This window comes from Beta vulgaris, chromosome 1, assembly GCF_026745355.1.
Source record: "Beta vulgaris subsp. vulgaris cultivar EL10 chromosome 1, EL10.2, whole genome shotgun sequence".
Taxonomy (NCBI): Eukaryota; Viridiplantae; Streptophyta; class Magnoliopsida; order Caryophyllales; family Amaranthaceae; genus Beta; species Beta vulgaris.
In genome coordinates, this window is record NC_079202.1 from 59,653,929 (window position 1) to 59,679,587 (window position 25,659).

Sequence of the window (25,659 nt, forward strand, 5' to 3'; positions counted from 1 at the left end):
ATGATAATCAACAAGTATATTATTAGATTAAGGAAATACTTCGATCCACGTACTACCAATAATAAGATAGATATTAAAAATGAAACTCCTCAGACTCTATACCGAGCAAAATATATCAATTAATATGGGACGAATAAGTATATATATTTTTTCGGTTGGAGGTAGAGTGGTTTACGGGGGTGGTAGGAAGGGGAAGGTTTTTCTTGTTTGGAGGTGGAGTGGTTTTCAAAGTTGGGGAAGGGGAGGGGGAGATTTTTGAGGCTGAGGAAGGGGAGGTTTTCGGAATGGTGGTGGCTGGTATGGTGGCATGAAGGTGGTTAGGGATGGCTGATAGGTGAGAAGGGGTGGGGATTTAGTTAGTTATGTTTAATTAGAGTTAATTAGGATTACTTAATATTAATTAGGATTACTTAATATTAATTAGGTTAGTTAGGGGTTAATTTGGTTGATTTAGCTTTAATGACTAATAGAGTTGACGTCCGTTAATCAGGTTTTCTGATGATTTTTCAAAATCACAGGGACACCTGGTGATGAATTTTGAAAAACACGAAAGTATCAGGTGAATGTTAAGAAATCTCTAGAGTACATGGTGAAAAATCCATTTTTTTTTAACAATTGTAATGACATGACGTGTCATAGCGATTTGTCAATCTACCTTTCTTTTGTGGCTAAATGGTAGATACATAATCCAATGAAGGGTAAAACCGGACTCCACATCACTTAAAATTCCAGAAAGCACAAAAAATCATTTCTTTTTTTCTCTAAAACCCCGAAAAATTATTTTCATTTCCTTTTATTCCCTTAATTTTGAGCAGTGATATTATACTACAGTACTACTCACACCCAAAAATAAAAAACCCTCGTTATATATATTTATGTAGTGAGTATCTCAACGTCTCACAAGAGATCTGCACAGTTTGAGACGAAGAAGAAAGAGAGAGAAAAAACACACCCACAAAAAAAAAAAAAAAAAAACCAGAACTACAAATAAATAACAAGAGTATAACCTTAATTAATTATTGTTATTTTTCTTCATTTTAGAGATCTGAAAATTCATCGGAAAAATCAAGAAAAATGAGAATAAGGAAAAACGCAAGGTCAATAACACCATCATCTTCATCTTCTTCATTTCTTGTTTGTCAGCTCAATCGTTCACCTTGGGATGTCGACTCTTTCTCTCTCCTGGTTAGTTTTTTTCTTCTATTTTTTCTGCTTTTTCAGATCTATTTTTTTTACAAAAATTTCAACTCAGAGAAAAATAGAATTGAAATATTATCGCATTTGTTGATACTCCTAATTGTTAGAAATAAAAAAAAAAAATGTAGGGTTTTAAAGAGTTAGATAATTTTATTTCAGCTCCATTTTTTTTAGGGTTGTTTCATTTTAGCTTCTACTGTTATTATTAATAATAATAAGAAGAAGAAGAATAAGCTGTAAATATTGACAATCAGAGTAGCTGAGTAGGTTAATTTTTCACGACGTCGTTTAATTTCACTCAGGATGAATTTGATATGAGTGAGAATTTACCTCAACCTCTTCCATCTCCAGACAGGTAACTTAATTAATTTATCTTTGTAAAAATTCTTATTATTTCAAGTTCTAGGGTTTTCAATTTTACACACACGCACGCTACAAATAAATTATTATCCCACACATCAAACTTAGAAATTGGGTCTATATATATGTATGCTGAACGAATATATATATTCAATGTACTCAACTACAGTCTTATAAGTGGAGAGTCCATGGAATTATCATACGAGTACGTGGAAAAACCACATTCTTCGCCGCCATCGCCGCCGCCACATTTACTGCCTCCTCTTTTGGAGGAGCAGATAGGTGGTGGAATATACTACAAAGACCTAGAGTCGCCACCATTACCACCACCAGTTCCCGCTCCTGCAAAGAAGCGGGGACGGCCTAGGAAACTTGCAGCCGCGACAGTAACCACTACTACAAGTCCACCAGCTACTACAATAACTAGTAATCGTAATCCGAATGAGTATTACTATTATTCCGGGTTCGGGCCGAAGTTGGGGAAGAGGAGGCCTAGGGGAGGGAAGAAATACGTCTGTAATGGTAATGATGATAACAATTATTGCTATAATAATAATACAAGTAGCAATGATGTTGGTTCTTGCTCTACTAGTCAGATTATGAGTGAAGATGACAATGACGAAAATAGCAAGAATAATAACAATAATAATAGTACTAGTACTAGTACTAGTACTAGTAAAGTAGAGAGTATGGTGGATGAAGAACTTGATTATATTGAGGATGATTTCGATGACGATGATGATGATGAAGAAGGTCAATTTAATGGTGTAAAGAGAGTTCGTAAGCATGTTAAAGCTAGGTCACTTAAGTCGTTAATGTGAGTTATTCATCAATGGCGATAATCAAAGTGCAAATTAGACTTCGTTTTGTATGGGAGGTAGGAAGAAGCTAAGGTTGTAGGTTTTCTTTTTGTTTGTTGTTGTTTTGTATTAGTTGAATTTGTATGGAAAAAATATGTACTTGGTTGAAATTGAATCTTGTAGTAGACTAGTAGTTTAGTACTTTCATTTGTAATTGCTGACGGGCGGGTAACAATAGCATAACTCTAGCTTTTTTTTGGTTTGATTTTGGGTGACTTGACAAATTTGACATACGAGCAAATGTATGATGTATGTAACTTTGTAGTTGAATGTTGAAGCTTGAAGGTAATTTAATAGTTGACTTCAAGAGCTCTACAATTCAAATTTTCGGTTCAAGTTCCACGTAATAGTCTACCATTGAATTTTTTGACTTGTGTAAAACTTATATTCACTTTCATTCTAAAATATACTATCTCCGCTTCTTTTGAATTGTTACACTTAAACATTTTATTATTCACAAATTGCACTTTGATATTTGTTTATGATTTATACGTGAATAAAAAAATAGTCATGTGGGATCTTGTTAGATTCGTCTTGGTACATATTTTATTAATATGTATTTTTTATAATTTTTACAAAAAACTACAGATATATATCCTCCAAGTTTTGCATTGGCATGCCTGAAAAGGGTAAAAGTAATGATTAAAAAGAAACGGGGAGAATAATTAGTTCTCATTTCATTTTTTAATGGTCAAATTTTAAAACTTTTAACTAAATATTCTCATTGATGCAAAAAAGATAATATTAATTTGTTATTTTCGCTTTCCTTTGTTTTCTTCAAAAAATAATTCAATAGAGTTGACTGTTGGGGTTTTGAGATCCATCATCTAATTAGATGTATTTACAACTCTTGAAACCCATTAGATGTCCACTTGTGAGTGTCCCATATTGGAGAAAGAGGAGACAATAAACCACTTTATAAGATTAGGGTTACTCCTTTTATCACCAATTGGTTTTAGGATGGAACCTTCTACCTTTTAAGTGGGCTAAACTCTCCTCCTCTTTATTGTCTTATCCAGACCCATTTTTATATAATTTAAAAATTAACAACAACAACTATGATGGATTTGAGTGGTTTATTGAGCTAATTAATAATATATTGAATTATTTTAGAGTACAGTTGTTCAATTATATAAAAAAGCAAATATATGACTTATAATTAATTAGTTGATACGAGAGCCACACTTAGTTTTTCTAACAGATGTATATGAAAATATTTGAAAATTTATAAAATTATCTTTGGGATATGGTTATATTTGTCTCAATGTTACTCTCGAATGTTTTCTTCATTATTTAATAATTATTTCACTTTGACTTTTGACACCGTTTATACACCTCACATTAACCATATTATTTTTATATAGATAGATTAAAAAAATACTACTATGTTTTATTTAAAATTTTATGAGTTTTGTTTCAATATATATATATTCAAAATATTAATTTTAATTATCCAAGTTTTATAAAAAAGACAATTAAAAATTAATTGTAAATTTTGGTGTGGGAAGTCCTATAATTAAAGTGGAGGAACATTATTTTTTTTTTAAATAACAAGAAGAAGTGTCTTATTAAAACGAAATCACATTTAAAGGGTCGGGGAGGGGAAGGGGCTAAGGGCATTGGGATTGATTCTGCAATCCCTGTCCATTCAAAGTTCGTCTTATGCCCAATATGACGTTTTTCCTTTACGCAACCTCATCTCCACACCCATATACCTCCATGAGCTTCATATCACGCCATATACCCAACATCCTTTTCAATATATCTTGCGGATCATCGATCATGATATAAGCAAATACTCAGGTGTTGTAAAGCTGAGGGACTTAATTCCGCAAATAATTCGACCCTAGATTTTCCTTCTTGCCACCTAATCATAATATCACGTGTTTCTAATTTAAGATAAGATTTAAGCGAGTAGACTACAATTCTTAATAAACGAATTGGTCGATTAAGACAAATCGGTACGCTTAAACATGCTGCTCATGCAATGAAAAATATGGTTTGTTAGATGAGTCATGAGTGCTCACAATATTCATCAATTATTGTGTTTTTTTTTAAATTAAAGAGGTAGGACTTCGAGTATCATTGATATAAAATTAAAGAGGTAGGGCTTCGAGTATCAGTGAAAATCACTACTTATATTGAAAATTGTAATATAAAATGAGCAAAAATATTGTAAAATGAGTAATAGTTTGCTAAAATGAGCAAAACATGAAATGAGAAAAAAAACATAAAATGAGCAAAAAGGCCGGTTTTCAGTTTTTAGCTTAAGGTTAATTTTAGTGATTTCTACCCCTCTCTATCTATATATATATATATATATATATATATATAAAGTTGATAAAGTCTTATAAAAATGAAGTATCTACTTAAAACCTAAATTCTTTTACATTAATGCGCTCTCGTAGTTCTCTGCTGTACACCAAAAATTCCTTTTGTGAAAGGCTCAAAAGTATAGCGAGTTATATGATTAGTTGCCAAAATTTTCATAAATTAGAATAGGAAGGTAGAACATGAGGTTCGATCATCTGTAGGAATTAGGATATACCGATCTGTATATTTCTAAACAAGTTTTATTTCTTCTTCGACCAAAATATTTCCTGCGGTAAGAAATGATTGCTGATATATTTTGTGCATCTGTGTATCATACTCAATAGTACTATACCAATTTACCATCACAAGTTAAGCCAAAAACCTCCTCTTTGACGTACGTGTTTCAAAAACTTCTCATAGTAGACCTAAAAAAAAAACAAAATTCTCAAGTAATACTTTGAGGCTTTGTTCTTCTCAACATTTTAACTAAGTCAAATCCAACGAAATAAGTTAAGTTGAAAAATAGAGCTTAAGAGGGTGTTTAATTGGTATAGAGTAATTTGATGTAGGAAACGGATTCAAATAAGCGTTTGTATTTCTAATTGTTTGGTATGAGTGTTAAGTAACAAATGCCGTTTCCGGATGGAAACACAATCCTCTCATTTGTTACCCTTATCAAACTAGTGGAAATAAATCACGTTTCCTTAATCATAAACCTCTCAATTATTTCCATTCCACTAGGATACCAAGCAAGTATTAAAGGTAACAATTATTATTTTTCCTCTTTATCCAAACCCTTTCCATCCTGTTTCCATTAATCTTACCAAACACCCCCTAAGTATAGTAAAATAAAAGTTGCTTATTCTGGTTTGTGTCGTTTGATAATTGCACTTTATTCTTCTTTTCACCAGCACCAAAACTAATCTGCCAAAAATTATCAACTTTGCAATTAAATGTAGGAAAATTTGACAGAAATAATCCCAACTATGACTGTTCCGCTCAAAATAATCCCAACTTTGGGTTATTCTTGAATAATCCAAACTATTTGGGGTACCTTCCCAAAATAATCCAAACTTTTATTTTTCTTCCCTTCAATAATCCCTTTTCGGTCTATTATATATAGGATAATTAAAGTTTGGATTATTTTGAGAAAGTACTCCGAATAATTTGGATTATTTTAGAATACCCCATAGTTGGGATTATTTTTAGCGAAACGGTCATAGTTTGGATTATTCTTGTTAATTTTTCCTTAAATGTATGTAGAATTTAAGTATTTGCATTTTAAGAAATGTCGGTAAAATGGAGTAAAGTTCCCATTCATGAATTATCAGTCAAATGGTATAAAAATAGTTGCACAAAATATTGGCTAACCAAGTGTTCGAGTATGAGAAAGAAAAAAATATCCATAAGACTAAATTGCACTCTTAAACCACATAGACTAATCTTAATATTAAATAATTATATAACATATAATTTGTATTCACATAGTTACATTTTTTTTTTTTTTGTATACGAGTTACTTGTAGTGACATAAAGTGTTGTCTGGGCTAAGAACTAGTTTCAATTTTTAAAAGACTTGAATAACCAAGGGAGATAGGTATAAGGGATTGGTCAAGGAACTGGATGTGGTTCCTAATTAACCAAGAAGATGAGGATGAAAATAAGGTCTTTGAATTCATGGTTATTCTCTAGAGTGTGTGGCTAATGAGAAATAAGAAAGTCTTTAATCCTTCTGGCTCGACAAACCCTATTATAGTATACGTTGGATAAAGTAACGGAGAGAAGGATGAATATCCACGTAAGGTCAAAGCCTAACCAAAGCCAAAAAAACAATTCCAAGTAATATTGAAAGTAACCAATCAAAAGATAAACAAACTTTCTTGGAACAAAAACTGGTCCCTTGAGGCCCAAGGGAATGTCTTGATTATAGATGGAGCTTGGAAGGCCCAAAAGAACAAAGAAGAAGGGAAAGAAGCGGCTTATGGGTGTGCCATATCGGAAAAGGGAATGATAAGTGCACGAGGGAAGGAAAAAATTGTGCAAGTACACCAAGCCAAGTTGAAGCATATGCATTACTTTATGGGACAATAGAAGCACAAAAGAGAGGACTTCATCTCGTGGAAATTTGGTCTGATGCAAAGTGCATAGTGGAAGGGTGCGTAAATCCTTCAAACACTGAGGTGGATATTAGAGCCATCATATCAGATATCCTTTTACTATTAGAAAAATTCTCTTCAGTTATTTTATCTCATGTACCTAGATCTAAGGTGAATCTTGCTCATTCCCTTCTAGTTGAAGCAAGGAAAGAGTGAAGTCTCCTTTTATGTTTTATGAATCTTTGTAAAACTACCTAGTACTACATTTAAAATGTGTACATACCCCTATAAAACGTGGCACATTATTTGACAAAGAAACTATTAATAGAATCACAATCCCTACGTCGATCCTCATTATTAATCACATCCACCGTAAGATCCATACAAAAAAACATAAATCAAAATGTAGATTCTACTCATGTATTTTGGGTATATAAGAATCACCTAAGTAAGATCGGATTTACAAGGTACTGGAAGACATAATTTATCGTAAATAACTTGTATTTGATCACAATGCACATAAATTAGTTAAGTCTTGGAGCCAGGTGTATCCGTGTATACGAGGAACGAACGTCCTTCCGATGCCGAAGTGATTTAGAGAGTTGGAAACATATATGATCTCTACAAAATACTACCTATATTTTTTAAATTGACCCATTTTTCTTGAATACACATGCCAATATACTATTTTAAACCTTTATATTTCTAATTATCAATTAATGAGCAAAAATTACAAAAAGTTTATATTATGAAAATATACATTGATACGAATCAACAAGATCCCACATTACTATATTTTCCTTAAGTACAAATCACAATAATCGTCAAAGTTACACATGTGAATAGTGTTAAAACTCAAATGGATCATCTAAAAAAACGGAGGAAGTATATATTTTTGTTTTTATAAGGTAAGGAGAAACCTTGACAAGTTAGGAGAAATAAAGGGATCCCAACTTGCCAAGAGTGAGAATCGATCTCAGTACCTTCTGAAACCGTAAGGAAAGCTCTAACCACTAAACTATTCCTCACTTTCAAATGGAGGAAGTATATGCAAATGCTAGAGCAGTAAATACCATAGACTTCTCTCCTGTTCATTATTTATAGTGAACATTATTTTTGCATGATATTGGGCTTTGGGCTTCTAGTTGGGCTCTTCATATTACCTAACAATTTGTCCCATAAAGCATATTCCAGCTCTATGTATCCCTCATTGGGTTGTGACTTGTGAGTAAATATAGTCTACATGGCACTCAAACAATGTTCCCTACACCCAATATTATATGAACAAATGGGGCTGGAATTTTGGTTGGTTTTCTGCTCTGGGCCGCCCACATCCTTAAATTGTGTAACTTACGGTAATACGGTGTACATTGTGGGCCAACCTTATTGTCATAGTTGAACATTTTGATCTTGAGTCATATAGCATAACATTTCTATATCATATACAAGTAGTGAAACAAAGTTTTCTGAGGACACAAATGGTATCAATCCATAACCTCTCACCAATTAAACCATCGATTAGTTATATATCATCTAGTTTAATTGGTAAAATTTTGCAAAGTGATACTTATTGTATGGTATCGTTTGTAATCCGTCTACATTACCGTGTCTATGTACACACAAATGAAAATAAACATTGGAGCCATTTTTTTATCATTAAAAGAAAAAAGAAGCAAAATTTAGGCAGTGTTTGGTAAATGGCTTTTTTATTGGCTTTTCAATTTGGTCAAACAGCCAAAAAAAAAAGTGTGTGATTATTGGCTTTTTGGTTGGCTGAAAAGCTAGCTTTTACGTCAAAATGAAAAACTGTCTAGGGCAGTTTTTTGGATTGGCTTGTTGGCCCACAAACTCTCTAAACAGCTGAATTAAACAACCAACTTAAAAAGCCAATACCTACAACTTATGCTTCCAGCTGGTCAAGCAAGCCAATTCAATCAGCCAAAAGCCAACAGTCGATTGCCTAACCCCTTAGTTGGAGCATGTATATGACGTAATATGTATTAGTGACTTGGGACTTTTTGCACCATCTTTTACCGAAAAAATTGCAGAAAAAAGGAGTTTACACACATACATCATACTAAAAATGAACAAAACAAAGACTTTCAACGCATTTTTGGAAACTTTCTCTAAATTTAGAAGTTTTCTTTCCTCCATCGAAACTTAGAAACCACCTTCAGTCTTCTTCTTCAACCCAAAATAAAATACTCGTCTTTTATTTCTTCTTATCTTTTTCATGCACGTAATTTGTTTCTAACCCAAAAAAAAAAAACAATCTTTCTTGTTTTATTCATCAAAAAAAAGAATCACTCATCATCTACTTTAATATTTGTTTGAATCAAGTATAAAAAATTAACAATGGCTACAGACGCACAGATAGAAAAAATGAAATTGCGGGAAAGCTATCACAATATTTGGAGCACCGATCTCATGCACACTCCTTCCATCGATCCTTTGTGTTGTTTTCTCTCTCTACTTTTTTTTTTATCCTTTTAAAATGGATTATTGCTACTATTTGATTAGGTTTTTTACCTTCTTTTTTTTTTTTCATTTTTGTGAATTTTTGCAGTTTGTTGCTATGCAGTATTGTGGTGAGTAAATTTTTAACTCAAACAAATTTTCTACACTTAATTATTTGTAGAATTAAACATGTAATGACCAATTATCCATTAAAATTGTTAATTGGCCAACGTAAAAGTTGATGTATCATGTCGCGTTTATTTATTAACAACTGAAGTTTTATATATATATACTACCTTCAATCTCTATTAGTTTACCCGTATTTTTTTGGGATGTCTCTTATTAGTTTTGTTTCTATTTTTGGAACGCGACGACTACTAGCTTTCCATCACACATACATTCAATTTTAACATAAAATAATAGTTTCTCTTTCCTTATATGTCCCACAATATTGTTTCTCCTAAAACTTTGTGCAAAAGAAACGAGTAAACTAATAAAGACCGGAGGGAGTATCCGAGTATATACGTAGTTCTAATCTAAGAAAAGTGTTTGCCCACATGTAGCGGACCATGTGCCTCATATATGCTTCGTAAACGAGCCTTGTATGGTGATATGACAAGGTTAGTTGTACAAAAAAATTTTTGTATATCTTCCATTTATGAATGAATGAGTAATTTGGGAGTATATGTGCATCAATAAGATTCATAATGCTCGATCTGTCACACTTTCTTTAACAGATACACATGTTGTGGAGGCTTTATGCCATGTAGTGGGAAGTGTGGAGAGCGCAAATGTCCTGAATTTTGTCTTTGCGCTGAGGTATATACTTCTCATTTTCAGCTTAATTGATTATGTTTGGATAATTATTTATTGATGATCAATAAATTGATATTTCCACCAATCATGAAACTTATATAGTTATGGAGTGATAATGTGATATATACCTCTCTTATTCTACTTATGAGTCATTTTTGTCCATTTAGAATTTACATTTCAATGAAAAGTCATTAGTGGGTTAGAAAACCCTAGAGTGATCATAGGTCGGGCCGCGTTTAAAAAAATTGTTTGTTGGTTGGGCCGGGTCGGGCCAAAATTTTGTGCCCAAAGCCTTCTATTTCGGGCCAATATGAGCGTTTTTTGGGCCAAAATCGAGCCGTGCCAAAAAATTAGACTAAACGTCATTTTTGGCTTGCCCAAAGCCTGCCCAAAACAAAAGAAAACGAGTCGAGCCGGGGGCCAAACGATTCCGCCCAAAAAGCGGGTTGAGCCAAAATGATCACCTCTAGAAAACCCATATGCATGCAGTCCTCTAGCCCACGCCTTAGCTAGGATTCTACGTACTTTCTAATATTGAGTGCTATAACTTAGGGTGCATTGATCCTTTCACCTTATTTGTTATGAACTTATTTAAAGTAAACTCATTAGAACAAAAACCTTTTTTCCGAGGTGAAGTAATCAAATACACCCTTAGTCTACCTTGCATCTTTAGGTTCTTGAGATCGAGCAATGATAAGCAGTTGAGCCAAATTTGAAATATAATCGGGGTTGTTCGGGCTTGATTCATTACTTCCTTCATTTTTTACTTGCAATATTTATAGGAAGTTAAATATTACTTGAAATATTGACATTTTTAGTAATATATTATCCATTTCTCTCTTTTAGCATATGAAGTATTTTTTTTCTAATCACTTATTGCTCTTTTTACTCCTAGATTCTTTCGCCCTAGAAGAAGTATACGTAAGATATTTCAAGTTCGTTTGTGAGTCTCTCGGACTTGGCTTGAGGAACGTGTGAGCCAACTAGGCTCAACACCACCCTTAAGATCTACATATAGTTTTTTGACGGTACAAGAAGAAAGTTGTGTATCTTTTACCGAGGCGGTTAAGGCCATGTGCAGGATGAACAACTGCATAGGGCCCTCGAAATATTAGGGCCAATTTTATTAGTTGTCCGCCTAAAGAAAAAAAAAACCGAAATACAAATATAAAGAGATTAATTTCTATTTGGTGTTTTTCTTCTTCTCCTCCTATTCTCCAAAAAGTCTCGTTTATAACTCTTCCGTCTCTTCTATTCACCAAAAAAAAAATTAATCTTTATAATTTATTTTAGCACAAGGCTCTTAATTTTATGAGACGGTCCTGATTCTTTTAATACTTTGTTTGCATTTGTTTGTCCTCGAGATTAATGATTAATTAGTTTTCGCTTTGCAGTTTTCTATTAAAGAATAAACTTGGTGTACGTTTGTTTCAGGTTTGTTTCTGCTTCTCAAATTCTGTTGCCTCAACACGCTTCCTGTTGCAAGACGAATTAAACATTCAGACTACAAAGTGTGATAATTGCATTATTGTAATACTCTTATTCTTCCTTGCTTATGTTTGATTTCTACTCTCTAATCATCGATTAAACTTAATTTATAGTCTTTATTGGGGATTAGGGGTTCATGGTCTGCCTCCAACAATTGGCATGCATATGTTCGTTAATTGCTTGTATAACTGGAGATGAAGAGTTGGAGGACCTTTCACAATGCTTGAACTGTTTATCGGATACCGTAATGTGCACGTAAGATCATCACATAAAGTGCTTGTTTTTTGATATGGTTGCTTAATTAGATGAATTTTTACATGCATTAACTAGCTAATTCATATCATGGACTTCTTTTTGCAGGGTTTGTGCATGTATGCAGGTATGTAAACTTACTACTTATTGAGCTGAACTTCTATTCATCGTCCCAAAAGTACTTAAAATTGTCCTAAAAAAAGTTGAAATTACATCTCTAACCTTTTCCTTCTTTTTCCCTAAACCACCACCACCCACCTCACTCCACCATCATCCACATCCTGCCACCACCACCCCATTGCCACAGCCACCCACCAACCACCTGGAAGGACTCGAAATTTCTTTAGGATGATGGACGAACGTCTGGCCTGGACGTTCACCGATCGTCCTAAAAAAAATTTGCATGCTTCCAAGTGGGTGGTGAAGGAGGTGGCGGGTGGCAATGGGGAGGTAGGTGATGGCGGGTGGTTGCAGGGGTGGCAGGTGGATGGTGTGGAAAAGAGGAAGGATAAAATAGTTTATAAAAATAAATTTGGGACTATTTTAAGTAATTTTGGGACGGCGTTTAACAAACCCCCTTATTGAGTCATTTTGGTGTCATAAGCCATCTCCTATAGTTTCAAAATTCAAACTAAATTGTCAAATATGCAAATCCTATCATATTCATATACTCCGACTATGTTTTTGCTTATGAGTGAACAAGAGCTTATAATGTAGTACTCAAATTTAAGATAGCCTAGTTGTATAGCAGAGGTTTCTTATAGAAGGGTGAAGAATTAATCATTTATTATGTTGAATATTTCCATGAATATAACAAATACAGACACAACACAAGCTGGAACTTGATAAAAGAGATGGCATTACTAGTACACAACCTATAATGGAAGTTCCTCCAGTACAACAAATGTCACGAGTAGATCCCAACGCTCCTCGGCCGGTGGTTTCTGGTTATCCTCGGGCCGTTGCACATGGTTATCCTTCTCATTAGTTTACGGCTACTTGCTACACATTTATGCTCCTAATCAGTGATTTTATTATGATTAATGCATAACATTTGTGATTGTTAATGAAACAACTCAAATGCCTTAACTCATATATAATAATTACACATTCCATGCATGTTCTTTTTTCTATTAATGCCCTAGATGAGGCGGAGATTAACGATAATTGCTAACGAAAAAGGCTTTAGGCTACATATGATTGATTAATCTAAGAGCGATCTTTTGGTACAACAGCGAAAATAGAAATATTTGGAGGGGCTCTTTAAGCCATACTCTAAGCTCTTGTATAATATTAACTTCTTAATCATGGATTTGAGACACTCCTTATGTATTAATTTTTTTACTTCTCATAGAATCTTAAAGAGAATTTTGATGAGTTCAATAGAATATTAGCATCATTAATAACATGATTGAAGAACAATTATGATGCACTTGATTCCCGGGGTCCAATGTTCTTGGTCGGATAAATTTCGGCTAAACCTAGCTTGTTTAATAGCCAAAATTTGCTCCACCACTAGGCCGCTTAAGCCAAAGTCACTTTCTTTTAGTTTTGACTTTTGAGCCACATTAACAAAATATTAGTGTGACATGATGTCCAAAAAAATCAACTTATCTTTATTTTCATTACTTGTACAAGATAAGAGAAGTACTAGACTCACTATGACGAAACTTAACAGATTTCTTATAAAAGGTGCGGAGGACACCTTAAAGGTGGTGATGGGCCGAGCTTTAAAAAATTGCTCATTGGCAGGGCCGGGCCAAAATTTCGGGTTCAAACTCACTATTTCGGGCGTAAATGAACGGTTTTTCGGGCCAGATTGGGTCGGGCCAAAAAAATAGACTAAAAAATCATTTTTGGCTTGCCCAAGCAAAAAAAATCGTCTCGGACCCGACTGCGGACCAAAAAATTCTGCCCAAAACCCGCTTAAAAAGCGGATCGAGCCAAAATAACCAGCCCTACTTTAAAGTCTTTATTTTTAAAAAGAATCTAGTATAAATATGAAAAAAGAGTTACAGTATAAATTAGAACAAACGTTTAAATGTTGCATCGATTAAAAAGAAAAAAATGTAATAAATTGATTTGTTTCCACCTATGTGACTTCACAAAATGTAATAAATTCAACTTTAGATACTTCTCCTTGTTAGTATATTTAATAGAAAGAATTTGAGAATGTTTAAAAATTATGTAAAATTACAAATATTAAGAACTATGATTATTTATCTTTATTTATTTATGTATTACTATAGTGCAAAAACTAAAATTATAATATTTTTTTTAGGACTATGCTTTGTTCCGTTGTTCGTTTCACCTTTACACCTAAGTAAAAATTCTTAGAAACAATATAATTAAGAAGTTCAAATTAATAAGGATTATTACTCCAATTTATATGTATGTTCAGATAATATTTTTTCAACAAAAAGAGCATTAGATAAAATAACAACTTAATTATAGTAAATTGCATCAAGCATTTCATAAGTTAATAGTATATTATCAAAAAGAAATATATGAAATTTACTCCATATAAATATATACTTAGAACATTCAAATGTTTATTATGGAGTAAACTTTTTTCAATTGTTTTTAAGTTACTCCATATTTGCTTACTTTCACTAGGTATTGATGGCAAGACATTTTAACTTCGATATAAAATAACTTTAGCAACTTTATGATGACTAGGAATAGTTATCCAAAAAGATCCAACAAACCAACCCAAAATAGCAATAAGTTGTGAGGATAGTTATTTAAAAAAGTTAAAACTCAAAATATATTATTCCAAATAAAATTCAGAGCATCACATCGTCTAAGCTATATACTAGAGATTCGTTTGGTTACCGTTGGAACTTAATTCTCATCGAAAGTCTTATTTTATGGAATGTAAATTCTCTTGTCTATTTCCTAGAAAGTGGCTTTGGGTGTTTGGTTGAGCATAAGAACTTGTAATTTACACAAGAATTTCTAATCACCAAAGGGGGTTGTTGATTAATTTCATACACTTCATAGGAATAATTTTCATTTCCTTGAAAATTCTATTTTCCATGATTCTCCTATTATTTTTCCTGCATACCAAACAATTATGCTATTTTATACAAAGTCTTATTTTATGGAAAGTAAATTCTCTTGTCTATTTCATAGGAAGTGTCTTGGAGTGTTTGGTTGAGCATAAGAATTTGTTATTGACACAAGAATTTCTAATCACCAAAGGGGGTTGTTGATTAAGTTCATACACTTCATAGGAATCATTTTCATTTCCTTGAAAATTCTATTTTCCATGATTCTCCTATTATTTTTCCTGCATACCAAACAATTATCCTATTTTATACTTCCCTGATAAATCCAACTTCCAGCAGAATTTAAGATGAACCAAACGACATTTAAATATCTTAAATCTAAATAATCTCGTAACATGTTAGCGTACGGATGAAGGCAAGAATGAAGGGAATTGGACACTAGAGCCGACAGTGTTGAAAGATTTTTAGGTCCAAAATCAATGACAAAAATGGCTATTAATTATCAAACAAATTAGGTGCTTAATTAAAGTTGGAATAGTTGTTAGGTATAACAGCATTAAGGATTTGACAGATGCCTTAGGCGGTAGGCAATGTTTTCTACTCATGTTTTTTGCGAAGTATAAGTTTGAGTGTTGTGCGAAGTTTTTACTCTTTTTGATGATTAGTCATCATAATTTGATCATAATGAGCAAATCATATGTGGTACGCTATGTGATTAAACTACTCATGTTTTGTTGGGATCATCATATTTGATAGTAGTGTACGACAACTCAGATCTCATCTCCCTCGTAAGTTGTACGTAACTCGTAACTTCTCATCCAAAAATTACTACCTCCGTTTTTTAATAAGTGACACACTTATCCTAAAAAGCTCTCACATAAAAGAGAAAAATGTATCAATTGTTAAAAAACAAAGGTTAGTATTTTGCCAAGGCTAAGTAAATCTTACAAATTCGCATCAAGAATATCCCTCGAGTAGAGGATCTTCTCATATATTTTCTTCTTACTATATAAAGAAAGTTAATCTTACAAGCTTTACGGAGTTAACAATAATGCCGGACAACATACATACTCGTTAATGTAACAATCCATCCTAAGTACTATCTTAACATCAAGGTACATATGTAGATACATAAGCTTACTTGGTGTAGTTGATTGGGGTTCATTTTGTAACATTAAGGTTACAAGGTCGAATCCTCCCAACTATCACTAGGGGAAAAAACATAAAGGGCTGCGCAGGAAGGGCTGCGCTTTTCGAAAAAGCGCAGCCCTACTAGTGAAGGGCTGCGCTTTTTTGAAAAAGCGCAGCCCTACTAAGAAGAAGGGCTGCGCTTTTTAAAAAAGGCGCAGCCCTTCACTAGTAGGGCTGCGCTTTTTCAAAAAAGCGCAGCCCTTCTGTAGGTAAGAAGGGCTGCGCCTTTTTGAAAAGCGCAGCCCTACTAAGTGAAGGGCTGCGCTTTTTTAAAAAGCGCAGCCCTTCTGCTTAGTAGGGCTGCGCTTTTTTAAAAAAGCGCAGCCCTTCTTGAAAAATTTTGAAATTTCGAATCGCGCGCTTTGAAATATTGAGCGGGGATTCGTCAAATATATTATCCCTCATTCTCTCTCCTCTCTCACGTCCCTCATTATTCCTTATCTCTCACCCTCTCTTCTCTCTCATCCTCTCTTCTCTCTCAAAAACTCCCATAAACATTTGCGACAAAAACCTTGAAATGATTTGCACTAAACATGGCGACGGAGTCCGATTGCCTATTGTGATACCTTTTCGGAAGCGGAACGACCCACGAGTCAAACTCACCGCTAGCCGTGACGTTTAGGCTTTTTAAGCCATCCGAGTTCGTTTAAGCCTCCAAATACCATTTTAAGTTTTTCCGAAATTTTTTTTTTCCTTAAATTATGTATTTGGGTTTTGTTTTATGTATTTAAACATTATTAGGTTGTAGTTCTTGTATTTTCAGATCTATAATGTTCTTGTATACTTCTCTTTGTTTATATGTTTTGATTAATGTTCTTGTATACTTCTCTTTGTTTTGATTAATGTTCTTGCTTGTATACTTCTCTTTGTTTTGATTAATGTTCTTGTATACTTCTCTTTGTTTTGAATGTTATTTTCTGATACTTCTCTTTGTTTATTTTGATTAATGTTATTCTTGTATACTTCTCTTTGTTTTATTTTGATTAATGTTCTTGTATACTTATTGTATACTTCTCTTTGTATATTAGTTTTTGTTCCTTTTTTTCATTTTCGTTTCATTCTTTTTATTGTTTTGGGTTTAGTATTTTCGTTTCGTTTCTCTTCTCTTCTGTTTAATTTCAGAAAATGTGAGATTATGAGTAAAAAAATGACAAAAAAAAATTTTTTTTTTTTTTTTTTGGTAGGAAGGGCTGCGCTAGTTAGGAAAAAGCGCAGCCCTTCTAGCCCAGAAGGGCTGCGCTTTTTCCTAACTAGCGCAGCCCTTCTGGGCTAGAAGGGCTGCGCTTTTTCCTAACTAGCGCAGCCCTTCTAGCTTAAGGGCTGCGCTTTTCTAGCGCAGCCCTACTTAAAAAGTGAAGGGCTGCTACTGAAAGGGCTGCTGTCAAAAAGCGCAGCCCTACATGCCTTTTTTAGCGCAGCCCTTCTTCATTTTTCCACTAGTGTATGGTACTTGGGGTAGGGATTCTCCTTACTTTTTCTCTTACTCTCAAGTGTCTTCTCTACAAATATTAGACCAAAAACACCATATGAATTGATATCTAGACAAAATCCTTCTCCTTATTATTTAAAAAAGTACATATAATTCAAATTCCAAAGAACAAAATGCTTAAGAGTTCGATCTATTACACAAACATAAAATATTACATACATACAGTTCATGTTCGAGCACATCCTCAACATGTTAGGATATGTAGATGAGAAAATTAAAGAATAAGGTGTTATATATACATGCATCCTCCATCTTCAAAAAGAGTGCAACAATTATAAAATTAAGTTCAAAATCTTATATTTTGACCATGAATAATCACCATATTATAAAAAAGTTTGTCATACATAATATTTTATTAAATTCATCTCGATATACATATTTAAAATATGTTTATAATTCTATTATTTATATACAATTGAAGATATCAATGAACAAAGTAACATATTGTAAATCATATTAACGTACATTAAATAGTGTCCCATTAAACCAACGATGTCTTAGCCTAGTGGTTACGATTGAGTTGTTGTGAATGATAAATCACAGGTTCGAATTTCCGTCCCCCTCATCTTTTTTTTACCGCCATCATGACTCATATGGACCAAAAAATTAGTATCCCCTCAACAAATTTAAAAAAGCATTCATTACTATATTAGTGTTAAACAGAGAGTAGCTACATCATATATTGAACATTGTAAAATACTCCACCTTCACTTGAACGTGCACCGTCACCTTCACTTGAACGTGCACGGACACACACGGACACGGTGCGTGTATTATGATGTCATGTACGTCTTCTAGACATAAACGATTATAATTAATTTTATATACACATATCATGACATAACAATATGGAGTGTCACTCTATCCATGTTAGCTAGTTACCCATATATGACATATATGTTTGAATAAAGGAAAAATTATCGCCCACCTTGCTAGTTGTCCTTGTATTCCTAATTGATTCCTGGTTGAAATGTCCTAATCTCCAAATTAAACTTTGACCACAAATCTTTACCTATAAATTATTTTAAAATTTTGATGATGATGTTGAATTTTCTTGAACTAATTTCAGTATATGCTACCAAGATATTATTAGAATCTTGTAATTTTTACTTAATACATAATTTTTTTATAAAACTACACAAAATATGCATTAGAAATTAGGAAAAAGAATCCATGAAAAAGAATTGAAGGAGTATTATTATAATAATTTTTTATTGTTTGATGAATTATACTCAATATAATAGTGATTATAATTTGAACATTTAGGCTATAAAGAGCTTTGAAATATTGGCAATAATGAATTCATCTAGGACAAGCATACATACCCTCAATCCGAGATGGGTTTCTTGGGGTCTTGTGTGTAATTAGGATTTTTTTTCAACAAGAAAATTAGAATACTTATTTATCCATATTGATTGAAATATGAAATTATCTTCTTCCCTAGAAAAAAAATCGTTTTTGAGCCATTAGTTACTCCTTTTCCCAACACATTAATAAACTTACATCAAATAATCAAATTATTAAAGTACGTACTAGCGATTTTTGAAAAATAAAAGTAACTACAACGGGATTCGACTTTCCGTGGGGGTAGGGTACTACAAAAGGAAGTTGATAATAAGATTATCAATAAAACTAAAATTGAATTCCTTCTTTTGAGTCTATGTCTGAGCGATTGATGGGGATTGTTACAAAGTAATTTAAGATATTAGATATACTAACTACTATTAAATTAAAATAATGAATATTATGTACCTTGGATTATTATGACAAAGGTATAGGACTAATTGGTCAATATATACATCCTAGATCACAATCTTTGAAATAAGCCATCATCTTGATTCTTGAAACAGATGGAATAGCAATAATTCTCACCAACTAACAATCCATAAATAAAATTTAAATAAAGTGCTACTCGACCACTTGCTCTAGGTTTTTGATTAATCCATGACATTATTGCCACCTTCCCACCCCCTTCCTTACCCCGAGTTGTGATAATTCATATCAGAGATGAGAATTTTTTGACCATCTAATCTCACACAAGAGTATATTAGTAGGGAAATCAAATACTAATTAATCATGTAATTAGTGTTGATGTTACAATATAGTGGAGTATTGTATGTATAGAGTTTAATTTGTACAATTCTATTCCCATTTGTAAAATGTATGTCTTACAATTCTATTCCCAAGGCCCAAGGCCTAGCCCGATCCGGGCGGGCGACGCGCATGTGATAGCAAGCCAAAACCAAGCATTTCAAGAAAGTATTCCCTCCTATAAGCAATGTGAGACATTCAATGAAAAAAAGACAAGGCTTTTCAGGTCTTGATTCCAACATCCATAATCCCATTTAACCTTATTTCTTCGTTTTCAGTGGATTTTTCTCTTATCATCCGAAATGATGTTTTAGGATGACCTTCAAATGGAGTCAGTTTCTAGTTTTTTTCTTTTCTCATAAAAAAGAAATTCCATTTAACTCCAAAACAAAAAAGGGAACAATATTTAAAATATTTTAACAAATAAAATGAGAAGGAAAAAAAAAAGTAAATATTGAAATGTCAGCAGAAAGGACATGTGCCATCAACTAAACTAGAGAAAAAACTTTCATAACCAGTTGTAAAATATAAGAGCATTGGGGAAATTCAAAGAACAGAGCCTGAGACAGAGATAGATCAAGCACATACACCCAAAAATTAGATACTCATACAACTACTTTAAAACATTGAACCAAAAATGTCCCCAATATTAATCAAAAATAAAAATATGGCCCCCCTTTTGTTTTGTGTTAATGAGAAAGAATGGGGGACAAGATTGCAAGGATGCCATGATTATTTAGTGACCCATATTATCAAGTTAGTGAAAAGTTAAAGCATTTATACACATGACTTCTGCAGAACTACTACTCCTATCATAATTTATACTACTACTACTAAACTGAATTATGGATAGAGATGAATCTTACCATAAATAAAGTATTATGTTACTTGAGGTGTGTCGAGCTCCTAATACTGAGGAATAACATTAGCATTTTCTTTTATTTGGTAAGATTGTTTGTTTAAGAGTAACTTTTATTAGGCTATTAGTTCGCACAACATACTAATAAAAAGGCAAAGTACAAATCATTGCATTCCACAAGATAAAAGGCCCAAAGAATCTTTGCCTACCACAAGATGAGAAATTCACCGATGTAATGTTGAAATGAGAATTCAAACTATAAGCAAGTTTAAATTTAGGATGGTAATGCACTAAATTACCGTCTATTTCTTAAGTATATATATTTTTTTCATTTCTTTTCAATTTATTCACTTCACTTTACAAGAATAATCAAGGATTAAGTACAGAACTATGAGAGAAAAACTGAAAAGTAAAAGAGAGAAACTGAAAAGTGAGAGAGAGAAAGTAAAAAGTAGGTTAAAATATTAAAAGTGGATGACATGGGTGGAAAAAAAATGAGAAATTAGATGTGACATGTTACCAGAAATAGAAAAAACAACTATATATAGATTAAAAAAAGTGTGTAGATCAAAAAGAAACGGAGAGAGTATATAAATGAAAGTAAATGTAGTTAAGAGAAAAAAATATGCTTTAGAAACAGTGGAAAAAAAAATGTATTAATAGAGGTGGGCATGAGCCGGGCCGGGCCTGTTCACGAGCTCGCCCTGCGGGCTTGAGTAAATGGCGGGTCGGGCCTGGTCCAGGCCCATGAGTGGCGGGCCGGGCTTGAAATTTTAAAATTTGTCCCTGGGCCCAGGCCCGCGGGCCGGACTCGTGCTTTCCGCAAACCGGACCATGTTTTATGTTGTATTTTTGACATTTTTAGGGTAAAAAAACAAAGAAAATGAGCGTTTGGCCCGCGAGCCGGCCCACGCGGGCTCGTGCCGGTGCGGGCCGGAAATAAAATTTCTAGACCGTGACAGGACCGCAGCCCACGTAGCGGACAACGGGCCGAGCCGGGCCTCGAGCGGGCTCGTGCCGTCCCGGCCCATGCCCACCTCTATGTATTAAGATGATGGACGAATTTTGTTATGGCCCATCCAATCAATGTCATAATCAATTTTCATATTTAATTTTAAGAACTTTACATTTTTACATATACTCCATCCGGTCTTGATTGGTTTACCCGTTTCTTTTTCACATAATTTTAGGAGAAACAATGTTGTAGGACATAGAAAAAAAGAGAAACTATTATTTTATGTTAAAGTTGAATTTTGTGTGATAGAAAGTTAGTGGTCGCATTCCAAAATTAGAAACAAAAGAAAGAATAAACTAATAAGGGACATCTTAAAGAGGAATATGCGTAAACTAATAAAGACCGGAGGGAGTAGATTGTATAATAAAATCAAAATTACTTATATTTAAAATTCATGTGACTTAAAGATCGTAATTTTCAGTTTCCCCTCAAAAAAAAAAAGAAATCAATTTTTAAATTTTAAAAATGATAAAACCAAAAATTAGAAAAAAAATGACAACACACAAGCCCTAACTCAAAATTATTTTTTTATTACTAATCCTAAAAAGAATATTTCATGTAAGATTGTGAGAGAGAAAGGAATCTTAACCCACAAAGGAATTTCATTAAAAACTGATAATTAAACATTTTAACCCAATTGGAGAAAAAACAATAGCATCCAATTATAAGGTTGGTGATGTGAGAATCGAGAAGGTGCTAAACAAAATTGATTCCCTACTCCATATCATATAGTATAAACTTATTAAAATAATAACCAAATTTCACAAAAACTAAGAGACAAAAAATGCTTCATCACCTTTAAGGTACTTTAGGAGACAAAAGAAGCTTTTTTTTTTTTCATTGATCTTTGGTTTTCTGAAATTTTGATATTCAGAGTTAAAATATATATATATTTTTTTTATTTATATAAGTCACGAAAGTAATACAAAGTATAAAAAAAGAAATAGAAATTCGAACCTATTGTCTATCGTTTACAGCACCTAAATTTTAATCACTAACTCAAAACATTCTTGATTTCAGAACCAAATATATGATTTTATCTTATACTAATACTTTTATAATATAGTTTAAAACAATTAATACGGGCGGCATATGAAAATTAGTGGCTACACATAAAATTATTAACTATAATTCATGTTAAAATTAAACAATTTATATTATTCATAATAATATGATATATAGCCATCATATTACTCATGGAGGACCACATTTTCTGATCCACTAGTACAACTATTGCTAACTCTTGAAAAAAATTAAATGCATCAATTATACTTTTCTAGGTGACAAGATCCGATCATATCGCTTGTTATCTAGCTATCTGTGTCAATAACTTTCGGATTAAGATTTTTTCTCTTTATTTATTTTTACTTTTGGGTTATGATTTTTGACCCTCTTAAGGCTCTCATGGTCCTAACTCCTAAGTCCTATCCACTTCCACACGACATTATCATATGAATCGTACAATAATGATTTATTTAAACTATTCAGTACGAAAAAGTTTTGTCATTTAGATGATAGGAATAATTAAATTAATTAGCATTTTCAAATCATCGATTATTTTTAGAATCACAATATCTATGTGGATTATTAAAGCTACTTCAATGATTATTTTGCTTAAACTTAAAAAATATTCATATTCACTTTTGGTTAAAGTCGTTTAATTCATTATTTTTTGCCAAGTGGCCAACTAGCCATGGCCTAAGCCGGACTCCTTCTCTATCATTTCCTCCGTCTTTTTTTGGTTGCAATGTTTGAGTTTGTGTAAAAAGTTAAGGATCAAAAAGAGAAGAGAGATAAATATTACTAAGCAAAAACGTTGTAAGTAATAGAAAATGAATTAAAACAAAAACATTGTAAGTAATAAATAATTGACAAAAGTGAGAAACATTACCATTAAAAATTAAAATGAAAAACATTGTAAGTAATAAATAATTTACAAAAGTGAGAAACATTACCATAAAAAAAGTAGTAATTAGCCCATCTCATAACAACCCTCCATTCTATAACCCATGATTGATGCTCCCTAAGAGAAAGAGAGCTACTAGTCTATTACTAATATACTATGTCTCATGATTCTCATTTATATGACATATATGACTTTAACCTTATTATTATATCTATGATGACATAGTTGAAGATACTATGTTACCAAGAATGTCTTGACCTAATAGTTAAAATTGGGGTGCTATATAAACGATAGATTATAAGTTTGAATTTCTCCTCCTCTTCTTTGTATTTTGTACTACATTCGTGGCTCATATGGATAAAAAAATGATGACGTAGTTGAAGATATTATAAAATATGAAATCATACCTTGAAACAGCTGCAATTTGAGGTGGTTAATTGATGCGTATGGTAAAACCACAACAATTCCACTGCAACAATAATTAATTATTCTACTAGCAAATACTTCCTCCGTTTTTTAATAAGTACAACATAGAGAAAGTGGGGGAATACCAAGGAATGTAAAAAGAGAAAGTTGGGACCACAATAAAGTATTGTAATTCAAGTGATAAAACAAAAAAGTTGTGGTACCCTCTTACTTTTTGGTGGCATATTTGTAATAATATTGAAATTTTTTTACCATTTTGAGCTTAGTTGCACTTATTGTGACTATTCCAAATAAGGGAAATGTTGCACTTATTAAGAAACGGAGGTAGTATATAATATAATGATATTTTAATTTATACTACATATACATATTTGTAATATTGAAAAAATGCAATCTAAGTATATGAAAAAAATATTCACAACCAATTTTAGACGAAGATCATAGAAATTAAACTAAAAATAATAATTGGTTGTTAACTATGAGAAGAAAACAATTATCATATAAAAAAGTATATATATATATAGTAACTATATTTGTTCAATTTTATTAATCTCAAAACCTCCTAAATTATCATTAGTGATGTACAAACCTCGCTCATAATCATATACACCCAGAAAAATCTAATAAAACTATAAATAGTAAAAAAAAAAAAAAAATAATCTTTCCTAATTAAAAAAACAAAAATATTAGATAGAAGAAAATCCAGTGTAGTTAAAATGATCAACATACTGAAGAAGATCGCAAGAATCAGCAGCTAACAACCGTTGATTAAATTCATCAAGCAAATCATGAAGAAGGAACGGTGTACGACAAAGAGGACAAGTACGATGATCAAGGTCCATCCAACGGTCCAAACAATCTTTATGAAAAATGTGTTTACAATTACCTAACCATCTTATTTCTTCACCACTACAAAATTCATACAAACAAACTGCGCAATTTTCTCTCTCCTCTTGTTCTTTGGAGACCCGAACAATAGGGAGGAGTTCTCGGGTCACGATTGCGGATAGTGGTGGTGAGGTTGGGTTGATGGGTATTCGGGTCGGGTTTGGGTCGAGGGTTGTGGGACCTGGTTCGAGGAATTCTGACATGCCGAAGTAGTGGAAGAAAGTGAAGATGATTTTGCGGAGGATGGTGAAGAAGGTGAGAGTGTGAATGAAGAGAGTTGGTATGAAGACTTCTGTGTAACCAACTGGGAAACCCATGTTTATTTGTTTTAGGAGGAAAGAAAAAATGGGGGAATTGAGGAGTGTTATATAAGGAAGATATGGGTAAATATTGGAAGTGTGAAAGGATTAGAATGGTATATATGGTGGGTCCATTTTTATAAAATGTATTGTAGTGAAGTAGTGATACCTTAATTGGTAAAAGTTTTAATTATTAGTTCTCTTTAGTGGCGTTTGGTTTAAATAGAGGAACGAGAATGAAATGTAATTAAGTAGAGGGGAGGAATGACATAAATAATTGTTATATTTATTGGGTGTTTGATGTTTGATTCAACAACGAAAAGAAGTCCTTGTAAGAGAATGAAATCTTTTTTGCTACTCCTCTAATTTGGGTAACATTCTGGAGGGTTTAGGTTACCATCAAGTAAAGATAATGGTTAACCTACTATCTAAATCAAAAAAGAAATAATGGATTCGTATTATTTAACCCGTTTTCGATTCTAGCTGAAAAAGCACAACCAAACAAATAATTAGAATAATTAGTTATGATTTTCTTTTGTTAAGGGAGCATAAAAGGAGTAGCTAAACATTTAATCGCATATCATCGAATAACATATAAACAATCAAAGGATGAAAATCCTAATTCCAAACTCTACTAAGTTCTAA

General features: G+C 32.7%; 2 protein-coding genes across 4 annotated transcripts; one reads left to right on the forward strand and one right to left on the reverse strand.

The window, feature by feature from the left end:
- Positions 1–316: 316 nt before the first annotated feature.
- On the forward strand, positions 317–12,950 carry LOC104887109 (uncharacterized). Of its 3 annotated transcripts, XM_048638152.2 has the most exons (8): positions 317–1,185; positions 1,500–1,552; positions 9,847–9,903; positions 10,021–10,102; positions 11,534–11,629; positions 11,718–11,842; positions 11,948–11,966; positions 12,663–12,950. In XM_048638152.2, exons 1-8 carry the CDS (start codon positions 1,075–1,077, stop codon positions 12,825–12,827), a joined length of 708 nt encoding a protein of 235 aa, XP_048494109.1. In that variant the 5' UTR covers positions 317–1,074; the 3' UTR covers positions 12,828–12,950. The 3 variants fall into 3 exon arrangements, with proteins under 3 accessions (XP_048494109.1, XP_019103642.2, XP_010670019.2); XM_010671717.4 differs by lacking the exons at positions 9,847–9,903; positions 10,021–10,102; positions 11,534–11,629; ... (1 more) ...; positions 11,948–11,966; positions 12,663–12,950 and adding an exon at positions 1,727–2,803 and having other exon boundaries at positions 523–1,185; XM_019248097.3 differs by lacking the exons at positions 1,500–1,552; positions 9,847–9,903; positions 10,021–10,102; ... (2 more) ...; positions 11,948–11,966; positions 12,663–12,950 and adding an exon at positions 1,727–2,811 and having other exon boundaries at positions 349–1,185.
- An 11,370-nt stretch (positions 12,951–24,320) lies between these two features.
- LOC130591705 (brassinosteroid-responsive RING protein 1-like) lies at positions 24,321–25,070 on the reverse strand. Its single transcript, XM_057395437.1, has one exon. The coding sequence runs from the start codon at positions 25,030–25,032 to the stop codon at positions 24,514–24,516; it is 519 nt and encodes a 172-aa protein (XP_057251420.1). The 5' UTR covers positions 25,033–25,070; the 3' UTR covers positions 24,321–24,513.
- Between the last annotated feature and the right edge of the window lie 589 nt (positions 25,071–25,659).

Excerpts from the sequence above, each read along its gene's own strand:
- LOC104887109 (XM_010671717.4), top strand. The coding sequence starts at position 1,075 with ATGAGAATAAGGAAAAACGCAAGGTCAATAACACCATCATCTTCATCT. Across the intron at positions 1,186-1,499 it reads TCGACTCTTTCTCTCTCCTG|GATGAATTTGATATGAGTGA; the intron begins GTTAGTTTTTTT and ends AATTTCACTCAG. Across the intron at positions 1,553-1,726 it reads CCTCTTCCATCTCCAGACAG|TCTTATAAGTGGAGAGTCCA; the intron begins GTAACTTAATTA and ends ACTCAACTACAG.
- LOC130591705 (XM_057395437.1), bottom strand. The coding sequence starts at position 25,032 with ATGGGTTTCCCAGTTGGTTACACAGAAGTCTTCATACCAACTCTCTTC.